Below are 24,501 nucleotides of genomic sequence, written 5' to 3'. Positions count from 1 at the left end.
AATAGAGGGATTAGGAATTCTATGTAGTGGTTCATATTCATCTTCCATCTTTTCTTTTCTGAGTGTAGCTGGTGCAATTCATTAGTGCTCTATTGGAACTGATTTGGTTCATCTCATTGTTGGAGATGGCTATGTTCATCAGAATACATCCTCATATAGTATCATTGCTGAGGTATATAATGATCTCCTGGTCCTGCTCATTTCACTCAGCATCAGTTCATGTAAGTCTCTTCAGTCCTTTGTGAAACACCCTGCTGGTCATTTCTTACAGAACAACAATATTCCATAATATTCATAAACCACAATTTATTCAGCCATTTTACAATTGATGGGCATCCACTCCATTTCTAGTTTTGGGCTACTACAAAGAGGGCTGCCACAAACATTTTGGCACATACAGGTCCCTTTCCTTTCTTTAGTATTTCTTTGGGATATAAGCCCAGTAGTAATGCTGCTGGATCAAAGGGTATGCACAATTTGATAACTTTTTGAGCATAGTTCCAAATTGCTCTCCAGAATGGTTGGATGTTTTCACAATTCCACCAACAATGTATCAGTGTTCCTGTTTTCCCACACCCCTCCAACATTGTGCATTATCTTTCCCTGTCATTCTAGCCAATCCTGCAGTTCAACACCCATTCCTAATAAAAAACAGAGTACAGGAATAAATAGACTTTTCCTTTAAACAGTCAGTAGCATATATTTAAAACCATCAGCAAGCATTGTATGTAATAGGGATAAACTGGAACCATTCTCAGTAAGATCAGGGATGAAACAAGGTTGCCCACTATCACCATTACCATTTAGTATTGTATTAGAAATGCTAGCTTTGGCTATAAGAGAAGAAAAAGAGATTAAAGTAATTAGAGTAGGTAATGAGGAAACCAAATTATCACTCTTTGCAGATGATATGATGGTATACTTAGAGAACCCTAGAGAACAACTAAAAAGCTATTAAAAATAATCCACAACTTTAGCAAAGATGCAGAATACAAAATAAATCCACATAAATCTTTTGCATTCTTATATATCACGAACAAAATCCAACAACAAGAGATACAAAGAAAAATTATATTTAAAAAAGTGTTAATAATATAAAACATTTGGGAATCTATCTGCCAAAGGAAAGTCATATGAGCAAAACTACAAAACACTTATCCACACAAATAAAGTCAGATCTAAGATATTAGAAAAAGATAATTTTCTAATCAAGTGCTCTTGGATAAGTTGAATGAATATATTAAAAATGACAATACTCCCAAAACTAATCTATGTATTGAGGCTATAATAATCAAACTCCCAAGAAGCTATTTTACTGAACTAGAAAAATTAACAATAAATTTCATCTAGAACAACAACAGATCAAGAATTTCAAAAGAATTAATGAAGAGAAAAGCAAATGAAGGTTGCCTAGCTGTAACAGATCTAAAATTATATTATAAAGCAGTGTTCATCAAAACTATTTGGTGCCAGCTAAGAAATAGAATCTTTGATCAGTTGAATATATTAGATTCACAGAACAAAATAGTCAATGTCTATAGCAATCTAGAAACCAGCTTTTGGGATAAGAATTCGCTATTTGAAAAAAACTGCTGGTAAAATTGGAAAGTAATATGGCAGAAAGTAGATCTAGACCCACACCTAATACCTTATAACAAGAGAAGTTCAAAATGGGTTCATGATCTAGACATAAGAATGATATTATAAGTAAATCAGAAGAACGTAGGATAGTTTATCTCTCAGATTTGTGGAGGAGGAAGGAATTTGTGACCAAAGGAAAACTAGAGATCATTATTGATCACAAAATAAATAATTTTGATTACATTAAATTTAAAAGGTCTTGTACAAACACAACTAATGTAGACAAGATTAGAAGGGAAGCTATAAACTGGGAAAACATTTTTTACATCCAAATGCTCTGATAAAGGCCCCATTTCCAAATTATATAGACAATTTAATCAAATTTATAAGAAATCAAGACATTCTCCAATTGATAAATGGTCAAAGGATATGAACAGGCTATTTTCAGGTGAAGAAATTGAAACTATTTGTAGCCATATGAAAAAGTGCTCCAAATCACTATTGATCAGAGAAATGCAAATTATGACAACTCTGAGATACCATTACATACCTGTCAGATTGGCTAAGAGGATAGGAAAAGATAATAATGAATGTTGGGGGGGATGTAGGAAAATGGAACTCTGATACATTGTTGGATGTGAATGGATTCAATCATTTTGGAGAGCAGTTTGGAACTCTGCTCAAAAAGTTGTCAAACTGTGCATACCCTTTGATCCAGCAGAGTTTCTACTGGGATTATATTCCAAAGAGATACTAAAGAGGGGAAAGGGACTTCTAAGTGCAAAAATGTTTGTGGCAGCCCTCTTTGTAGTGGCAAGAAACTGCAAAATGAGTGAATGCCCATCAATTGGCAAATGGCTTAATAAATCATGGTATATGAATGCTATGGATACTAATGGAAGGAGCGACTAGCAGTATGACTTCAGTGAGGCTTGGAGAGGCCTACATGGACTGATGCTAAGTGAAAGAGGCAGAACTAGGATATCATTATTCATGGCAACAACAAGACTATAAGATAATCATTTCTAATGGATGTAGCTCTATTCAACAATGAGAGAATTCAAACCAGTTCCACTTATTAAGTGATGAAGAGAGCCATCTACACCCAGATAGAGAACAGTGGGAACAGAGTGTGGAACACAACATAGCATTCTCACTTTCTCTGTTTTCTTTCTCAGTTTTTCTTTTCCTTCCTTCTTGATCTGCTTTTTCTTGTGCAGCAAGATAACTGTAAAAATATGTATGTGTGCTTCCATATATATATATATATATATATATGTATATATATATATATATATATATATATGTTTGTGTGTGTATGTGTGTGCGCATGTGTGTATATATATACATATATATATGCATATATATATGCATATATATATTAGATTTAACATGTATTTCAACATATTTAACAATGTATTGGACTATCTGCCAGCTAGGGGACGGGATGGGGAGAAGGAGGGGAAATTTTGGAACAAAAGGTTTTGCAAGGGTCAATGTTGGAAAAATTACCTATCCACATGCTTTGCAAATAAAACAAAAAAGAACTAAACAAAAGATTTTCTATCATTATTATTCAATATTTATGCAATAAATAGGCCCAGTTACAGTCTTTAAATTGTGCAAAACACTTTAGAAACATTATTAAATTCAATCTTCACAACAGTGTTATAAAGTAGGTGTTATCATTACCTTTTTTTTAAATTAAAAAAAACTGAGCATATGAGGTTATTAAAAATAGCAATAGCTATATCCTAGCTTCTTAAACTGTGGGTCATGATCCCATATGAGGATTCATGATAGAACATGAGAATCATGAAATTATGTGAAATTATGATTTATTATAAATAAACCTTGGATTAGTATATCTATTTTATATACCTATGTACCAGGGTCATATAAATGTTTCTTAGGCAAAAACAGTTGACAAGAGGAAAAATTTTAAGAATACCTTATCTAAAAAATCTTACATATATCCTTGCAAAAATTGTATAAGGTAGGTGCTATTATTGTCTCCATTTTACTGATGAAAATATTGGTCATGAGAAAGATGAAATTCTTTCCTCATAGTTACACAAAGGAAGTAAACACCTTAGCATCAACAAGCTCATTCAAATCTTAAATCCAAGTTCAGTGGTTCATAAATGGATAGCAAAATAGACAGATAGATAGACAAACACATACAAAGATGATAGATAAACAATAAAAATTCAAATATAATTAAATAATTCACCAATCTGGGAATTCCTGTAGTGTCCAAATCCTTGAATTTCCTCTATGTCCTTTAATTTTTCCTCCAGAGTAGTCTTTCAATCTTTGTGAATAATAAAATATTGAGTAATGATGGCCTGAGAAATTATTGTGAAGTATCCAGGCAGAATCAAGCCTACAAATTAGACACACATCACAGATTTCAAGAACAAAGGAAAAGAGCTACTCTGGAGTAGTATGAAGGGTGGACAAACATGTGAAGGATAGGAGTTAACAAAAGAATAAACATGGCTACAATTTAGGAAGCATCTTAGCAAGCCCTACTTCAGCAAACCAATGTGAGACTCAGAGCCACAGTGTGATGGACCAGGCAAATTCCAAATCTAGTACTCCCAACATGCTTCACCATAATCAGGGAAATCGCCAAACTCCATAAATAGCACTGAAAGAAAAAGACAGCCAATAACCACTGTGAGGGAAATGTGGGAAATAACAAACAAGTGAAAGGCTTCTAAGAATATCCTGGTCACTCTGTCCTAGTGAGCCCTTCCTTGATCCACCCATAGGAAAAATAGCTGCATAAAGCAGTGTATATCATAGTTGTGGGACTAGTAAAAATGGAAAATAGTTCCAATTACAGAGGACACCTGCAATCTTCCTATAGTGCTGTTTCAATTGGTCACCTTCAGCCACTAGGAATGCAAACTTTAGATATCCCTGGTGTTTCAGAGGACATAGAATAGGAAACAAGATTTGGGGGAAAGATCATTGTAATATTGATATTTCAGCAAAGAAAAGATAGTTACATTTTCCTCAAGGACATCAGAGAGAAATCATCAAGATTTATAAAGTTTCCTCAGGAAGAAATTCGGAATTAAAAAAAAAAAACACATAAATAGTAAGTAATATCTCACTTTTTACAACAAATGAAATTGGTTCAAATTATTATGAAGAAGTTGAAGGTACCACAACAAATTATGATGGAATAACTCTCCGAATCTGAAGGATGGTTAATAATTTTAAAAGGCAGTAATAAAGCTCTTTCTTGAGGAAGAAATAAGGAAATCAAATAAGAGACTAGAGAATGTAAAAAAAAAAAGAATTATTAAAATGGAAAACAAAAATAAGGCAGAAGAAAAAATAATGAAACTTTTGTAAGTTTGGAAGAAAACATGAGGGTTCAGCAAAATAAGAATATTGAATATGGAGATAGAATGGAAACGAATTACTTAAGGATGATGGGCATAAAAAATAAAAATGAAGGCTTGCCTTTTCTAGTAAGTAATAAAGAAAAAAATATGGATGCATTAAAAGAAAACAGTAAATTGAAGATTAAGAAGATGCAAAAAATTTCAGCATTAAAAAAAAAAACCACATTCCAAAAGAATCTCAACAGGAAAAAAGTCCTCCAAGTTTATTTAGCACATCAAAGAATAATGAAGTGAGATTTAAGAAATGAAACAAAAAGGAGCAATTATTGATATCAAGGGGGGAAAATACTTTCAATTTCTAAGAAAAACCAAGGGGAATAACATAAGAGAACTCTTAGTAGTAAATAATCAGAGGGGAAATTAAAATTAGTATTCTGAAGAGATAGTTTGTCATTACAAAAAGCACAACTTGAAATCTAAGCCTGAAAATCAAAGGAGATAATTAGATATTCAGCAAAAGGAAGAATTCAAATCATCCCTCAAAAGATCCCAGATGTGAGGTGGATATTCATTATGCAAACTGATTAAACAGCATGCAGTTAAACACTTTCATATAGTACTGAAAAACTAAGAAATGAAATGGTTGTCTTCATATGGATAGTCTTGTACAAAGTCATGAATGTATAGTAGAGTTTTTTTGTCTCTGATTTTCTTTCATCTTTGAAGAAAGTTTCAATGGCACTAGGAACTTAAGAAGTAAAGAAATAATTATAAAAATTAAAACTATATTAGTAGAAGAAGTGAATTAATATTCCAAGGAAAAAGTGTATTTCTGGATTACTTCAATATTATATCTTCCAAGATAATAGAGAGAAATGACTTTTGAATGAAGAAAGAAGAGGGCAAGTAAAATAATAACTGGTCAGGACACAAGAAGAAAAGTTGAAGACAGATTTTCAATTTTGCTCCATACATTTAGATTAGTAAGAGATTACAAATCATATAAGAGAAGTAAAAGAAAATTTAAAAAAAATGAGAATGAGACTAGAAATTCAATTTTTTTTAAAAGAATCAACATCTTGGGAAAAGAAAGCAAATGCTTAAAAAGCAGAATTGGTCAAATGGAAAAGGAAGTACAAAACTAATCAAAATAACTTTGAAAAAGTCTGAATTGGGGGCTTACAGGGACGGAGCCAAGATGACAGAGACAGCACATGTTTATTTCTCAACTTTTCCTATAACCCTCAGGCTAATTAGCAAATCCAGCCTCTGAAGATCTACATGAACTGATGCTAAGTGAAATGCGAAGACCAGGAGATCATTATACACTGTAAAAATAAGACTAAAAGACAATCAATTCTGATAAACGTGGCTCTCTTCAGCATTGCAATGATTCAAACCAGTTCCATTTGTTCTGGGTTGAAAAGAGCCATCTACACCCAGGAGAGAACCTTGAGAACAGAGTGTGGACCACAACACAGCATTCTCACTCTCTCTGTTATTTGCTTCCATTTTGTTTTCTTTCTCAGTTTTTCTTTTTCTTTCTTCTTGTTCTGATTTTTCTTGTGCAGCAAGATAACTGTACAAATATGTGTGTGTGTATATATGTAGGATTTAAAACATATTTCAACATATTTAACATGTATTAGACTACCTGTCAGCTAGGGGAGGGGAAAATTTGGTACAAAAGGTTTTGTAAGGGTCAATGTTTGAAAAATTACCCATGCACATATTTTGTAAATAAAAAGCTTTAATAAATAAATAAAAAATAAAAGTCTGAATTGGGCAAGTAGAAGCTAATGACTCTATGAGACATCAAGAATCCATCCAAAAAATTCAAAAGAATGAAAAAAAAATAGAAGAAAATGTAAAATACCTCACTGGAAAAACAACTGGGGACAGTTAGATGGTGCAGTGGATAGAGCACGTTCCCTAAAGTGAGAAGGATCTAAGTTCAAATCTGGCCTCAGACACTTAACACTTAAGTTACCATGGGCAAGTCACTTAATCCAAATTGCCTCAGGAAAAAAAAAAAAATATATATATATATATATATATATATATATATATATATATATATAAATAAAGATAAAATTTTAAAAGGGGCTGGGGGGGGGGAGAAAAACAACTGACTCAGAAAGTACATCCAGAGTTAATTTCAGAATCATTGAATTATGGGAAAGCCATAATCAAAAAGAGGACCTAGACAACAACTTTTAATTAATTATCAAGGAAAATTGCCTTGATATTCTGGAATCAGATGGTGAAATTGGCATTGAAAGAATCCATCAATCAACTCAGGGAAGAGATTCCAAAATCCCAAAATAAAAGCTCCAAGAAATATTATATGCAAATTTCAAAACTACAGCCAGAAAGAAACAATTCAAATACTAGGGAGGCCCAATCAGAACATAGAAGCTGCAATAGGAAAGAAACAGAAGTCATGGAACAATTCTGGAAGGCAAAAGAGCTAGAACTACAAACAAGAATCACCTACCCAATGAACTTAACTATAACACTCCAAGGAGAAAAAAATTGGTCATTCAATAAACTAGAAGGATTTCATATTTTCTTAAGGAGAAGACCAGAGCTGAACAGAAAATATTATCTCCACTATCAAGACTCAAGAGAAAGCCCCCCCAAAAAAATAAATAAAAGGAAACAGAAAGAAAGAAAGAAAAAATCAGGGGAAACATAAGGAAAGCAATGGAGCTAAATTGTTTATATCCTTACATGGGAAGATGATATCTGCAATTCTTTTTTTCTTATCTTTCCTTTTTATTTTTTTTAGTTTTTTTTTAATTTTGAAAACATATGCATAGATAATTTTCAATATTTATTCCTGCAAAACTTTGCGTTCCAAAATTTTCCCTCCCTTCTCCCCATACCCTCTTCTAGATGGCAAATAATTCAATATATATAAAACATGTGCAATTCTTCTAAGTATTTCCACAAGTACCTTGATGTACCAGAGAAACCAGATTAAAAAGGAAAAAAAATGAGAAAGAAAACAAAATGCAAGCAAACAGCAACAAAAAGAGTAAAAATGCTATATTGTGACCCACATTCAGTACCCATAGACCTCTCTCTCTGGGTACAGATGAATACTCACAAGACTATTGGAACTTAATCATCTCATTGTTGAAAAGAGCCATGTCCCTCAGAATGGTTCATCACATAATCTTACTTTTGTCATGTAAAATAATCTTCTTGTTCTATTCACTTTCCTTAGCATGAGTTTATGTAATTCTCTCAAAGCCTCTCTGAAATCATCCTGCTGATCATTTCAGAACAATAATGTTCATTAACATTCATATGTTTTTTTTCATAACTTATTGTCATTCTCCAACTGATGGGCATCCACTCAGTTTCCAGTTTCTGCCAATATAAAAAGGGCTGCCACAAACATTTTTATACATGTGGGTCTCTTTCCCTCCTTTATGATCTCTTTGGGATACAGGCCCAGTAGAGACACTGCTGGATGAAAGGATATACACAGTTTGATAGCTCTTTGGGGATAGCTCCAAATTGCTTTGCAGAATGGTTGAAACATATATACATATTCATATTATATATGTGTAGAATGATTACTAATATTTATATTATCTTATTTGGTGTAACTTTATGAAATATATTATACCATTATTATTAATCCTATTTTCCCCCTACGGAAGAAAGTGAAGATCATTGGGATGACTATCCTATGATCACATACTTAATGTATCAGTTTCAGAATTTGAACCCATGTTTCCTAAGCATATAGCCAACTTTCTACCCACTGTGCCATAGAGCTTTTCCATTCCTATACATACTAGTTCTCAAAGTCCTTTTAGATCAAGTTCAAATCTTCAGATAAAGTCAACTGGAATATTCCAGTCCATTGTGATCTCTTTCTACTGAAATTTTAAAGCACTTCTCTGTGACACATAATTTTGTATCTGACAGTATAATTCCTAAAAATCATCGTGTAGTTATAACTTCTGCATTAGTCATATCTTTCTGAAAATTGTGTATTGTAAATCTCATAATGGCATAATACATGCCTTATACTTCTCATATTCCTCATAGCACATAAGAAAGAAATAGCTGTAGATACTCAAAATAAATATACTTGCTAATTAATCTGAATTAAAACCAATATTGGCCTTTAGCTACCTTTTTGATCTATTCCAAATTACATTAAATTTAGGTTCCACCTTTTATCATAGAAGCCTCCATAAATGTGTGTGTAGACACATGCACATTACATACAAAAACACAATACTGTTGTTTACTCAGCATAATTGTCCCTTTTCATTTTCTAAACCTCTATACTCAACTGCAAAACTATTCATGAAACAAATAATTTACTTTGATGAAAAGCACTTCAGTGTTATATTTGAGGACCAAACTAGTTGTTAAAAAATCCCAATATAGCAGTATTTAATCATCTACTGCTCATATTGAATCTCTCACTGTTCTTGTCCTCTAGCAGGAAAAAGGCTCAATCCTGCTTAGCTAGTACCTTGTTGAGGTGGGGAGGGGGAAGGGTGGACACTAGGTTGCGGAAGCTTTGCAGCTACAAGAATTGACTTTGCAAACTCACAGATAGGAAAGAAATAGAGTTCCGATAGTGGAATAGCACATTTAAATCAGTGACAGTAACAACAGCAGTAGTCTCTACATCAGAGAATTCACCCTAAATTGAAAAAGGGGAGAACTATTCAGTGATAATCTCAAGCTTTTTCAAAGCACCTTGGCAGTAAAGGTTCCAATGTTAAGAACTCATTAAGAACTCATGTCCAAATTGACAGATGAATCTAGTGGATTTTATTAGAGTTGAAAATTTAAGTGCATTTATCAGAGCTGCAAATGTGAAATGTCAAAGGGCCTCTCTTTATATGGCTATGCCTACTAGTTAGTTCATTAACATTAATAGAGGTTAAAGTGCATACCTGCATGTGCTAGAGCAGACAGGAGGAAGCCAAATATTTTCTCTATAGATATAGCAATATATATTCAATTCTATTTACTCCACAATTAAAGATTCACCTGGAATATCCTTTATTTAATAATATGCTATTTTTTTAATGGTCATGATATTAGCCTTTAATAAACCTTATGCTCATGGTGACCAAAAGGAAAACACTTTCACCAATGTATCATGGTCCTGGAAGACTATGATATTAATATAATAGAAGTTTTTAGAAGTCCTATATGAGAAAAAATGTGTATGCATGGCAAGCCATTTCCTATTACCGAGAGAGTGCAAAAACCATGAAAATAGTGTTCTACTATGCCTTTCACTTTACTAGTATTTTTTGTAAAAGGTTTAAGATGCATTAATTTTGTGTCTTCTAAGACAGTTTTAAATGTGACCATTTCATAAAGTAGTAATAGCATTTCAGAAAAGCTTGTGAAAATCTTTCCTTCCCTTCCCCCCCATCATGAATCAATCTGCGGAATTTGGCAGATACCACTTTGAGATTTCTTTCTTTCTTTCTTTTTTATACTTCAGCAAGAATGGTACAAGGGTAAAAGTTGAGATTAAAGGAGAAGCATAAGGATCAAACTTGGAAGTCTAGGCAGTCTAGTAATCTAATGTATCACCCCAAACTGCCAGGCTATCAAACTTGAAAAGTATGCAATACTAAGATAACCTTCACACTGATTAATGAATGCTGCTCTCTCTTGTATGATAGTATTTATTACTCATAACCATCCCTGTATAATCTTTTTCTGCCCACAGTGGTCATTTTCTTTTTTTCTTTTTTGACAGGAGGAAAAGTTTTAAAGAGTTAACCCAGCATTTAAATCACTTTAAAATTATCAGTTGCTTAGGAGAAAGACTAAAAAGTGTCTATATCTCTGTACCTTTATTCCCAAGTAAATCCTTTTCATTCATCTGAATTTTTCAACCCAAGGCATCTTCCTCGATTTCACAATTTGCATAAAATCAAATAAAATGGATGGAAGCAAAATACCAAGGTTACTTACAGCACTTGATAAAATGATAGTGAGACATGTTTCCATTTCAGACAGTAGTCTTGCTACATGTTCCAGCATTCTCTTCTGCTACAATAGTCGTCCCCACAAACTGCATAATTTAGAGCCCTTCCTCAGGTAACCAGTTTACCTCAGGATGCATTATTGAACGGAGCTCCTATTCCATGATCTTGCAAAAAATGTATAAAAAAGAAAGAAAGAAAAAAGCTTCAAACTCATTCTCATGCAGCAGCTGGAGTTAGATAAACCTCTCTATGTGCCTTGAACCATGGCTGCAGCACGTGCTATTGTAGCATCGCTGATTGACACAGCTCCTAATCCCACATCCCCAGGAATAGTAAGATTTAATTGGTGTGCACTCGCAGCCACATTGTTCGAGCGTTGAGGTGTGCTGCTGCACTGCGGCGCCCACCGTCCTGCCGGTTAATGGCTTTTCAATAGCTTCCAAATGGCAGCAAACTAAGCTTGATGAGTGGGCTGAAACGAAGTCACAAGAAGGGATCTTAAAGCTTGTTTCTGCAGATTGTGAGCCAAATGTGACCGGATTCTTCGCTGGTGGTAAAAGCTGGGTATTTTTAGTTGACACCAGTTGCTGTGTGAATAGGAAACTGATAGCAGGCGCTCGAAATAACAACCTTTTACCATCAGAGACCGTTGCATTTGTCTGGTATAGTAAAGGAATTAAGCAATAGCTCACAGTCATCTCCACACTCCCAGGTCCCCATGCAGAATCAAAAAGGGGAGGGGTGGGGGAAGATACATATAAAGCATTTAAGTTTGCATATTCCAAATGATTATTGACTTGCTGTCTGCATAGAAATGCACTGCATTTAAGAATATATCTGTGGAATTTTTCTAACAGGATTGGAATTCAGAAGGAAGGAACAGTAAGATTTACATAAATTCAATCTAAAATTAAAAATAATGTGCAGCCAGAGTGTAAAACCTATATTAACTACAAAATATGGCACAGAATCTCTTTGATTTACATATGTAAATTGGAATCTAGCAAATTCATTTTCTTTCTGCTGTTCATAGAAATCAAGTTGCTATGTTCTAAAAAGCATGCTTTGGATTTTAAGGGCATTGGAAAGGCAAACCTGCAGTGGATGTTAAGCAATGACACCACCACTCTAGAAATTCAGGTCCTGCATTTCCTTACTAAGCAAAAGGAAAGGAGGGATTTGCTGCAGATTCCACAAAAAACTCAGAAAGGAATGAATATCTCATGAAGAGTTCTGTAATCAAATAACAAGTTGATAACAACATAGACTTATTAAAACAGAACTGAAGGACAAAACTACTGCTCTTCATTTGATTAGAGGATGGATCTCTTAACTATTGACCTGAATAAGCACCCTAAGCAAGTGAATGTGCTGATTTGTCACTTGCTAAGTGACTGTTTTACACATTTAGGATTCTTCCAACATACATTTTCTTCCATTCATGTAGGAAAAAAAAAATCTTTGTTGTATTGGATTTTTTTTTTCAGTATTATTTCATTCTTCATGACTCCATTAGGGATTTTCTTGACAGAAATACTGAAGTAGTTTGCCATTTCCTTCTCCAGCTCATTTTGCAGATGAAACTGAAGCAAACAGGGTTAAGTGACTTATCTAGGGTCACATAGCTAGTAAATGTCTGAGATCAGATTTGAACTCATGAAGAGGATTCTTCCTGACTCCAGATCCTACACTGGATTCACTGAGTCATCCAGCTGCCCCCCCCAAAAGAAATCTAGTCAATACTAATAATTATTCATTTATAGGTCAATCATTTATTGAGTATCTATTATGTTTGAAGCACTCTATTAGATATTGTTTTAGAGATACAAAGTTAAATAAATCTATACGATTTAAAGAACTCCATAATTGGTCTCCATGCATTGTTTCATTCATACTCCAATCAATCCACACTGATGCCTAAGTGATTTTTCTAAAGCATCCAGTCTGACCACATCACTCCATTAATACCAATAGCTCCTATTATCTCTAGGAACAAACATTAATTCTCTTTGACATTTAAGCTCCCCATAACTTGGCTTCAACATATTTTCCAGTCTTATTATTTCCAATCCTTTTCACACACTCCAAGGAAGACAAAGTAGTCTCCTTGCTATTACTTAAATAGAGAATCCTATCCCCATTTCTCTGTCTCCCAAATCTGGAATTCATTTACCCACTGCTATCTCTTAGAATCCCGAGAATCCAACAAAATTCAGCTCAAATGCTATCTTCTAAAGTTATTTGTATTTTGAATCCCCAGGCAGTTAAGGAAAAGTGTTAAATATTTGACCACAAGTTGAATGTGACCTAGATTAGATTAAAATGTCATAGGGAAATATTTTTAAAAATACAATAAAACATTGATGTTGCTAAAGTGTGGTTTTTTTAAGTTAACATGAAATCATTAGGTATCCTTATGCATGGCATAATGGCCCCTGTTTCTATTTGAGTTTCACACCATTCATATAAAGCATATCAAATCTAAATTTACAGATTCTGGTTTCCAATTTTGCCCTTAATAAGTTATGTGACCCTGTGTAAATCTCTTTATATATTTGGTCCTCAATTTTCTTTTTCTATACATTAGAAATAATATTTATAGTGCCTTCCTCCCAGAGTTGTGAATAAAACAGGTTGTAATTAAAAAGGTGCATGATGCTATAAATAAGGGGCTGGCTTTAGAACTATGAAAAGATAGTTTTCAACCAACAGGATGATTTCAGAAAGGCCTGGAGAGACTTACATGAACTGATGCTGAGTGAAATGAGCAGGACCAGGAGATCATTGTATACTTCAACAACAATACTATATGATGACCAATTCTGATGGACGTGGCCATTTTCAACAATGAGATGAACCAAATCAGTTCCAATAGAGCAGTAATGAGCTGAACCAGCTACACCCAGTGAAAAAACTGTGGGAGATGACTATGAACCACTACATAGAATTCCCAATCCCTCTATTTTTGTCCACCTGCATTTTGGATTTCCTTCACAGGCTAATGGTACACTATTTCAAAGTCCAATTCTTTTTGTACAGCAAAACAACTGTTTAGACATGTACATATATATTGTATTTAATTTATACTTTAACATATTTAACATGTATTGGTCAACCTGCCATCTGGGGAGGGGGGAAGGAGGGGAAAAATTAGAACAAAAAGTTTGGCAATTGTCAGTGTTGTAAAATTACCCAAGCATATATCTGGTAAATATTTTTTTTAAAATTAAAATTAAAAAAAAGAAAAGACAGTTTTCAGATCTATCTTCTTTGTCTATTACTTGTGTAATATTGGGAAAGTCGATTAATGTCCCAATCAATTCTCTAAGATAAAAAGTGACAGGTCAGTTATCATTCAATATTTGTGATAGGAATCTACATTACTGGTGTTATTTTCTTTGTTAATATCACAGATTAAACAAAAATAAATAAAAATCAATATTTTAAAATGCAGTATAAATGAAGGGAGCTATTACTTATCTGTACTATTAAATTAAGAACACCTTTTATATGCAATGTCTTGATTATTTTATATCTCTTCCATATTGCCAAGTCCTTATTCATGGCTGACACTTTTATTTATTCATTTTTAATTGACTGATTATTAAATGAGTGAAGTAGCTAGGAATAATGGATAGAGCACTAGACCTGTAATCAAGAAAACTCATCTTCATGAGTTCAAATCTGTCTTCATATATTTAATTGTAAGTAAGCAGGTAAATAACTGTACCTTATCTCCCTTAGTTCTTCATTTGTAAAATGAGTTGGTAAAGGGAATGACAAAACACTTCCATATATTTGCCAAGAAAACCCCAAAATGGATGATAGAAAGTTGGGCATAATTTAAACAACTGAACAACAACAACAACAAAATTTGGATAAATGAATCAGTGGTTGCTGTCCTACATATGATATATACTCAATGTTTAATGATATCTATGCTTTTCTGTGATAAGTATTTTCATTTGTTTGAGAAGACAATTTAAGACTATGCAAATGATAACACAGGTGATTCTCTAGGTTTTTTTTTGTTTGGTTTTTTTTTTTTTTGTTTTGTTTACACCATGTTTGGTAACTGAAGAATTGAAAGAGATTCTTTGTACTATGAGTCTGAGCATGAGCTCTATTGTATAACAACATTTAATCCAAATAGAATAATCTAACCAGTAAAATGATAAAAGGATGTAGGAACTTTTAGGGATTTGGGGAAATGGGTTAGCAGTAAGAGGAAAACAAAGGAAAGAAAACCAGGGGAGCTGAATGGTAGAGGTACAGGTAGCCAAAAAAGCGGAAAATAATTCAGTTAGGGTAACTGAAATCAGTTTGTCAGAAGACAAAACAACAAAAGACTGGGTCATAAGCAATATAAGCAAAGGTACTAGATACATGATGAATTAGCAGTTCTCCCTGCATTATATTCTCTAATATAGCCTAGGTCAGCTGGAACATAAAGTCTTGAGTATTTGACATTACCAATGAACTAGTCTTCCTTGGAGGTATGAGAGGGAAGAACTTATTTGCTATGAGCATCAAAAATATTGCTAATTAATTGTTTGATTTATTTATTCTTTGTTATCCTGCTTTCATTAAATATCTTTTTTTGCCATAATTTCATGTGTTTCATTCTCCTTTGTAACAGGGTTACAATGATGAAGTAAATGAGTCAAAAAGAAAATTTAAGAAACTGTTCTCCCTTTGTCTCCCTTCTACTTGTGAGCCTTCTCTCACCTAAACTGAAAGCGAAAATTTGGCTAAGGTCTACTTAAGACTGGCCAGATGAAATAAATAAATTAATATACCTTAGACCTTTGCCCTGTAAAAAATGTTTCTTTTTTTTTTTTTTTTCATTATTATCCCGTTTTATAGAAGAGGAAACAGATTCACAAAGGATAAAAGAATCACACAACTAGAGCTGGTCATTGAACCTAGGCCACCTAGTTCAGAGTCTAATATTTTCGTCACCAAGCCACACTCTCCAAAAATACATTAAAAAATAAAATAGTTCAATTCAATAATTCAACTCAAGAACCAACTTACTTGGAGTCCTTGTGATTAGAGCCTCATATGGTCAACTCCTTACTTGTTTAACCCATAGTTAGTCTTTTTCTCCAAGTTTTGAACTTACAAGAATTGGTTTAAATGTCAGGGCCTCCTTCCTATCACATTTCTTTTTTTTTTTTTTTTTTTTTTTTTTTTTTAATTTATTTTTATTTTATTTTATAATTATAACATTTTTTGACAATACATATGCATGGGTAATTTTTTTATAACATTATCCCTTGCACTTACTTCTATTCAGATTTTTTCCCTTCCTCCCCCAAACCCCTCCCCCAGATGGCAAGCAGTCTTATATATGTTAAATATATTACAGTATAATTTAGATACAATATATGTGTGTAGAACCGAATTTTTTGTTGCACAGGAAGAATTGGATTCAGAAGGTAAAAATAACAGTTTACATTCATTTCCCATTGTTCCTTTTCTGGATGTAGCTGGTTCTTTCCATCATTAATCAATTGGAATTGGATTAGCTCTTCTCTATGTTGAAGAAATCCACTTCCATCAGCATACATCCTCGTACAGTATCATTGTTGAAGTGTATAATGATCTTCTGGTTCTGCTCGTTTCACTCAGCATCAGTTGATGTAAGTCTCTCCAAGCCTCTCTATATTTCTCCTGTTGGTCATTTCTTATAGAACAATAATATTCCATAACATTCATATACCATAGTTTACCCAACCATTCTCCAACTGATGGACATCCATTCATCTTCCAGCTTCTAGCCACTATGAAAAGGGCTGCCACAAACATTTTGGCACATACAGGACCCTTTCCCTTCTCTAGTAGTTCCTTGGGGTATAAGCCCAGTAGTAGTATGGCTGGGTCAAAGGGTATGCACATTTTGATAACTTTTTGGGCATAATTCCAGATTGCTCTCCAGAATGGTTGGATTCTTTCACAACTCCACCAACAATGCATCAGTGTCCCAGTTTTCCCACAGCCCCTCCAACATTCATCGTTATTTGTTCCTGTCATCTTAGCCAATCTGACAGGTGTGTAATGATACCTCAGAGTTGTCTTAATTTGCATTTCTCTGATCAATAGTGATTTGGAACACTCTTTCATATGAGTGGAAATAGTTTTAATTTCATCATCTGAAAATTGTCTGTTCATATCCTTTGACCATTTATCAATTGGAGAATGGCTTGATTTCTTATAGATTAAAGTCAATTCTCTGTATATTTTGGAGATGAGGCCTTTATCAGAACCTTTAACTGTAAAAATTTTTTCCCAATTTGTTACTTCCCTTCTAATCTTGTTTGCATTAGTTTTGTTTGTGCAGAAACTTTTTAATTTGGTGTAATCAAAATGTTCTATTTTGTGATCAATAATGGTCTCTAGTTCTCCCTTGGACACAAACTCCTTCCTCCTCCACAAGTCTGAGAGGTGAACCATCCCATGTTCCTCCAATTTATTTATGATTTCGTTCTTTATGCCTAAATCTTGGACCCATTTTGATCTAATCTTAGTATGTGGTGTTAAATGTGGGTCCATGCCTAGTTTCTGCCATACTAATTTCCAGTTTTCCCAGCAGTTTTTGTCAAATAATGAATTTTTATCCCAAAATTTGGGATCTTTGGGTTTGTCAAAGATTAGATTGCTATTTTTATTCACTATCTTGTCCTGTGAACCTAACCTATGCCACTGATCAACTAGTCTATTTCTTAGCCAATACCAAATGGTTTTGGTGACTGTTGCTTTATAATATAGCTTTAAATCAGGTACACTTAGACCACCTTCCTCTGACTTTTTTTTCATTAGTTCCCTTGCAATTCTCGACCTTTTATTCTTCCATATGAATTTTGTTGTTATTTTTTCTAGGTCATTAAAATAGTTTCTTGGGAGTCTGATTGGTATAGCACTAAATAAATAGATTAGTTTGGGGAGTATTGTCATCTTTATTATATTCGCTCGGTCTATCCAAGAACATTGAATGTCTTTCCAATTATTTAAATCTGACTTTATTTTTGTGGCAAGTGTTTTGTAATTTTGCTCATATAATTCCTGACTCTCCTTTGGTAGATATATTCCCAAATATTTGATACTATCGACTGTTATTTTGAATGGAATTTCTCTTTGTATCTCTTGCTGTTGGATTGTGTTGGTAATGTATAAAAATCCTGAGGATTTATGTGGATTTATTTTGTATCCTGCGACTTTGCTAAAATTCTGAATTATTTCTAATAGCTTTTTAGCAGAGTCTTTGGGGTTCTCTAAGTATACCATCATGTCATCTGCGAAAAGTGACAATTTGATTTCTTCATTTCCTACTCTAATTCCTTGGATCTCTTTCTCGGCTCTTATTGCCAAGGCTAGAGTTTCTAGTACTATATTGAATAGTAATGGTGATAGTGGGCAACCTTGTTTCACTCCTGATCTAACAGGGAAAGGTTCTAGTTTATCACCATTACATATGATGTTTACTGAAGGTTTTAAATATATGCTCCTTATTATTTTAAGGAATAGTCCATTTATTCCCATACTCTCAAGCGTTTTTAGTAGGAATGGATGTTGGATTTTATCAAATGCCTTTTCTGCATCTATTGAGATGATCATATGGTTTTTATTAATTTGATTATTAATATGGTCAATTATACTAATAGTTTTCCTAATATTAAACCAGCCCTGCATTCCTGGTATAAATCCCACTTGGTCATAGTGTATTATTCTGGGGATGATTTTCTGAAGTCTATTTGCTAATATCTTATTTAAGATTTTAGCATCAATATTCATTAAGGAAATTGGTCTATAGTTTTCTTTCTCAGTTTTTGATCTACCTGGTTTAAGTATCAGTACCATGTCTGTGTCATAGAAGGAATTTGGTAGGACTCCTTCAATCCCTATTTTTTCAAATAGTTTACATAGCATTGGAGTTAGTTGTTCTTTAAATGTTTGGTAGAATTCACATGTAAATCCATCTGGTCCTGGGGACTTTTTCTTAGGAAGTTGGTTAATAGCTTGGTCTATTTCTTTTTCTGAGATGGGACTATTTAGACTACTTACTTCTTCCTCTGTTAATCTGGGCAAGCTATATTTTTGAAGGTATTCTTCCATTTCATTTAAGTTATCAAATTTATCGGCATAAAGTTGAGCAAAGTAGCTCCTAACTATTGTTCTAATTTCCTCTTCATTAGTGGTGAGTTCACCCTTTTCATTTTCAAGACTATCAATTTGCTTTTTCTCTTTCCTTTTTTTAATCAGGTTTACTAAGGGTTTGTCTATTTTGTTGGTTTTTTCATAAAACCAACTCTTAGTTTTATTAATTAATTCAATAGTTTTTTTACTTTCAATTTTATTAATCTCACCTTTTATTTTTTGAATTTCAAGTTTTGTGTTTGTCTGGGGGTTTTTAATTTGTTCCTTTTCTAGCAATTTTAGTTGTAAACCCAATTCGTTGGCCCTCTCTTTCTCTATTTTATGCAAGTAGGCCTGTAGAGATATAAAACTTCCCCTAATTACTGCTTTGGCTGTATCCCACACATTTTGGTATGATGTCTCATTATTGTCATTTTCTTGGGTGAAGTTATTAATTATGTCTATGATTTGCTGTTTTACCCAATCATTCTTTAGTATAAGATTATTTAGTTTCCAATTATTTTTTGGTCTATTTTCCCCTGGCTTTTTATTAAATGTTATTTTGATTGCATTATGGTCTGAAAAGGATGCATTTACTATTTCTGCCTTACTGCATTTGATTTTGAGGTTTTTATGCCCTAGTATATGATCAATTTTTGTATAGGTTCCATGAACTGCTGAGAAGAAAGTATATTCCTTTCTGTCTCCATTTAGCTTTCGCCAAAGATCTATCATATCAAACTTTTCTAGTATTCTATTTACCTCTTTGACTTCTTTCTTATTTATTTTGTGGTTTGATTTATCTAATTCTGATAGTGCAAGGTTGAGATCTCCCGCTATTATAGTTTTGCTATCTATTTCCTCTTGCAGCTCTCTTAATTTCTCTTTTAAGAATTTAGATGCTGCACCACTTGGTGCATACATGTTTAATATTGATACGGCTTCACTATTGATGCTTCCCTTTAGCAGGATATAATGCCCTTCCTTATCTCTTTTAATTAGATCAATTTTTGTTTTTGCTTGATCTGAGATGAGGATGGCTACTCCTGCTTTTTTGGTTTTGCCTGAAGCATAATAGATTCTGCTCCACCCTTTTACTTTTAGTTTGAATGTCTCATCCTGTTTCAGGTGTGTTTCCTGTAAACAACATATAGTAGGATTCTGACTTTTAATCCAGTCTGCTAACTGCTTCCTCTTTATGAGGCAGTTTGCCCCATTCACATTTATGGTTAGAAGGACTAATTCTATATTGCTTGCCATCCTATTAACCCCTGCTTATGCTTTTCCCCTTTCCTTCCCTTTTACCCTCCTATCCAGTATTAAACTGGTAAACACCACTTGCTTTTCACAGCCCTCCCTTTTTAGGATCCCTCCCCCACCTTAAAGATCCTCCCCTTATTTTATCCCTTTTCCTCGAAATTACTGTATTCCCTTCCCCTTAGCTTACTCCTTCCCTTTCACTTTTCAATGAAGTGGAAGAAGTTTCACCATAAATCGAATATGTCTATTGATACAGCTATGTTCATCTCCCTCCTTTCTTTCTCTCAGATATAATAGGTTACCTTTGCCTCTTCATGAGATGTAGTACCACCACTTTATACTTTTTTATGATATAATCTCCTTTCCACCTCTAGTTTCTAAGACAAATTGTACATATGTTCTTTACATATTTTTTTGACAGAAGTATAGTTCTCAAGATTTCTTTTTACCTTTTTTAGAAGTCTCTTGAGTTCTGTATTTGAAGATCAAACCTTTTATGTAGGTCTGGCTTTTTCATCAAAAATAGATGGAATTCATTTATTTCGTTAAATGTCCATCTTCTTCCCTGGAAAATGATGCTCATTCTTGCTGGGTAAGTCACTCTTGGCTGCATACCAAGTTCCTTAGCCTTTCGGAATATCATGTTCCAGGCCCTGCGTTCTTTTAATGTGGACGCTGCTAGATCCTGTGTTATCCTTATTGTGGATCCTCCATATCTGAATTGTTTTTTTCTAGCAGCTTCCAATATCTTTTCCTTTGTCTGATGGTTCTTGAACTTGGCCACTATATTTCTTGGCGTTTTGATTTTAGGGTCCCTTTCAGTAGGTGATCGATGAATTTTCTCAATGTCTATTTTACCCTCTGTTTCCAAAACGTCTGGGCAGTTCTCTTTGATAATTTCCTCGAAAATGGTGTCCAAGCTCTTTTTTTCCTCCCATTTTTCAGGGAGTCCGATTATTCTCAAATTGTCTCTCCTGGATCTGTTTTCCAGGTCTGTTGTCTTTCTGGTAAGGTACTTGACAGTCTTTTCAATTGTCTCATTTCTCTGGTTTTGCTTGACTCCCTCTTGGTTTCTCCTTGAGTCATTCATTTCTACTTGTTCCAGTCTAATTTTCAATGATGTATTTTCTTCACTCACTTTTTTTATATCTCTTTGTAATTGTCCAATTGAGTTTTTATCTTCTATGGAATTTTTTTCCATTGTATTTTTTAGAGAGCTGATTTCTTTTTCCAGCTCTCTAATCCTGTTTTCCTTGGAGTTGTTTACCTTTTCCAGCTCACTAATCTTGTTTCTCAATGATTTGATTTCTTTATCCATTCTGTCTTTGAATGCATGGGATGACTTCTCCAGGCTCTCTTGCCAAGCTTCCCTTTCCTTTTCCCATTTCTCTTCCAGCTCTCTTGTGAGAGCCTTTTTGATTTCCTCTATGAGGTTCTTTTGTATTGAGGAGCAGCTTATATCCCTCCCAGGGGATACATCTGGGGACATTCTGTTCCTAGTCTCTTCAGCATTTGAAGTCTGCTCCCTCTCCACACAGAAGCTGTCAATGGTTAGAGCCCTTTTGAATTTTTTGTTCATTTTGTCAGAGTAGGAATCAAAGAAAACAAACTGACAAGAGAAACAATTGGTCTGTTTTGCGGGGGATAGGGCTGGATGGTATTAATGGGCTTCCTCTACAGACTGGGGGTAGGGCAGCAGAGAGCCACTAACAGAACAGCAATGACTGTACTGAGTCTGCGCTCTGAGGCTCCGAGAACGCACCGAGTCAGTCCAGGTGGGGGTTGGGGGTGGCCGGGCTCTGAGAGACGCTGGCTTTCTGGGGTTTCAATCTTCACCTCTGATGTTTACACCCTCTCTGCTGCTCCTGGCTTGCTGCCAAGACGGAGCATCCACACTGGGGCAAAAGCCCTTTCACAAAAACGACAGAGATCACACCCCTCCCCCTCCGGTCTGAGCTGTGTGAGCTGCCTGTCTTGCTCTGGCTGTCTGCCCTCAGTCTGCGCCCAGTCTGATTGACCCTCCCCCGAACAAACACAGACCTTTTCTGGCGACTTTCAAGGATGTCTTCTCTTGGTGATAATTTGTGGATTTCTTTCTGGGTCAAGCATTAAGTCAGAGGCTTGTCATGAAGTAAGTTCTGAGAGAAAACGAGGAGCTCAAGCAGCTGTCTGCCTCCACGCCGCCATCTTGGCCGGAAGTCTCGTAAAAAATGTTTCTAATTTGATATTTATGCATAGAAAATATATATTTCATTATCTTCCTCACCTTTGCCACAATAGATCAATTTCTAGTGGATTTCCAGTCCGTTACCCACTTATGAAATGAGAATAATAGTGATATAGGAATGAATACAATTTCTTAGAAAACCCTGTTCTCCTGAAAAGCTCTCCACCTTGTTCCCTGGCATTACAGGAATTTGTTTAGCTTTCTGAATAGAGATAATCCTACATTATCACCATGTGAGATTTAATACTTGAAGCACAGTCTATGATCTTGATGAATGGATGATGAAGAAAGAAACAAAAATGAAAAAAGAATATTTGGAGATTTGAAAAAGTAAAGTAATTATACCCCCCTTTCCCAAAATACTAAATCTCAAAATCAAGAGACTGAAATCCCTGACTTTAAACAAAATAATTTCTTTACCTGGTTAGACAACTAATTAATAAAAATATTGTATTAAATCATAGAATCTTTGCATGTTTATGGCCTGAATGTGTTATAGACAAAGCAATTTGAATAATCAAACCACCACATTTTCTCCTTTACAAATGAGGCAGATGCTCACTGTTCACACTATTTCCTTTCGCAACACTTAACTTTTTTTTTTTCTTTTAGAATAAGCATCATAATGAAGCATTTAAAAATATAAAACTAAATCAGTTTGCTACCCAACAAAAGGCAATGAAAAACTAATCTCCTGAAGGAAAAAAGTCTTTTTTTTTTTTTTTTTTTTTTTTTTGCTGAGGCAACTGGAGTTGTGATTTGCTCAGGGTCATACAGCTAAGAAGTGTTAAGTGTCTGGGACCAGATTTGAACTCAGGTCCTCCTCACTTCAGGGCTGGTGCTCTATCCACTGTACTACCTAGCTACCCCCTAAAAGTCATTTTTAAATGGAACTTCAGAATTACAAAACCACTATAGAAATATTTTCTTCTCCTCCTATCCCTCAAACAGACCTTTAAAAATGAAATTTTTAACAAAGCTTCCATGTTAACAACAAATATAAGAAAGGAAAAGTACAATTAGGTTGGGGAGTAGACAGGAACTTAAGTGTTTCATCCATTCTTGGTTTTGGGGAAAATAAGGCATTTTTGATAGCTTTGTATTGCCTTCAGTGTTAGAGTATAACTATCAAAGTACTTAATATTTTGGGGGTATTCACAATGTAGTATGTAGGAAAGTTGAGACGTGAATGGATAAGTAAAGCTGTAAGATAATGTAGCTCCTTTAGTGTTGTTATGTGTCCCTTCCCTGGGGTATAGACTTCAATGACAATAAGGAGCTCATGAAATATATGTATATTCCTCTGAGGGTCTCATATTTTCCACCTAAGAGCCATCTTCTTGATTAAAGCCAGAATATAGACCTATGGGAGGATATAAATGATGAAGGCATGTCCTGTAAACAGTAGCTAGAGGCATTTTTTACTAGATCTCCACTATAGTCACATAATGAAAAGATTATTATTCATGATTCTTGAACATGTTTCTACACAAGTGAACCAGAGATACAATATTCATGGCATTTTGCCCAGTTTATTCAGTGATGTTTCATGGTTTAAAATGAAATTGTTCACTATCTTGAATAATCCCAAGTGTCTTACTGCTTCAACAAGCCATCATTTTAATGGTAATTTTCCTTCAGTGATATTATGTAATTATATCTTGAAACATTAAACTGATCTTAGAACAATCAAAATTTCAAGTAAATTGAAGGGTAATAGAAAGTTGCGTATTGGATATTGTCTTTGACATTGTCAGAATTGACTTGTACACAAAAGGTAGCATAAAATAAATTACCAAAGAAATATATACTCAGGAAAGGGTATCCATCAGGTAGTAAGAATCTATATGAACAAATTACAGAAAGGAATAGACAAAAAAATGGCATGGAAAACTACATCATGTAAAATAAAAAGAGTTCTTATCAATGAGATAATATATCCATT

At 34.1% G+C, this 24,501-nt stretch overlaps 1 protein-coding gene across 8 annotated transcripts in view; it reads right to left on the bottom strand.

The window, feature by feature from the left end:
- The window catches only part of MYO16 (myosin XVI), an 899,069-nt gene that overhangs the window by 727,527 nt on the left and 147,041 nt on the right, over nucleotides 1–24,501 (bottom strand). For 6 of the 8 annotated variants that reach the window (XM_074299517.1, XM_074299521.1, XM_074299522.1 and 3 more), the window contains one exon: nucleotides 10,920–11,097. The exons of 1 other annotated variant lie outside the window; for it this stretch is intronic. In XM_074299517.1, coding sequence (XP_074155618.1) covers nucleotides 10,920–10,947 — 28 coding nt within the window. In that variant the 5' untranslated portion in view covers nucleotides 10,948–11,097. Of the gene's footprint in view, nucleotides 1–10,919; nucleotides 14,966–24,501 lie in introns of those variants that run through there. One more of the 8 variants, XM_074299516.1, reaches the window with a different exon arrangement.

Source organism: Sminthopsis crassicaudata, chromosome 3 (genome assembly GCF_048593235.1).
Source record: "Sminthopsis crassicaudata isolate SCR6 chromosome 3, ASM4859323v1, whole genome shotgun sequence".
Taxonomy (NCBI): Eukaryota; Metazoa; Chordata; class Mammalia; order Dasyuromorphia; family Dasyuridae; genus Sminthopsis; species Sminthopsis crassicaudata.
This window is presented reverse-complemented; position numbering and strand designations above follow the sequence as displayed.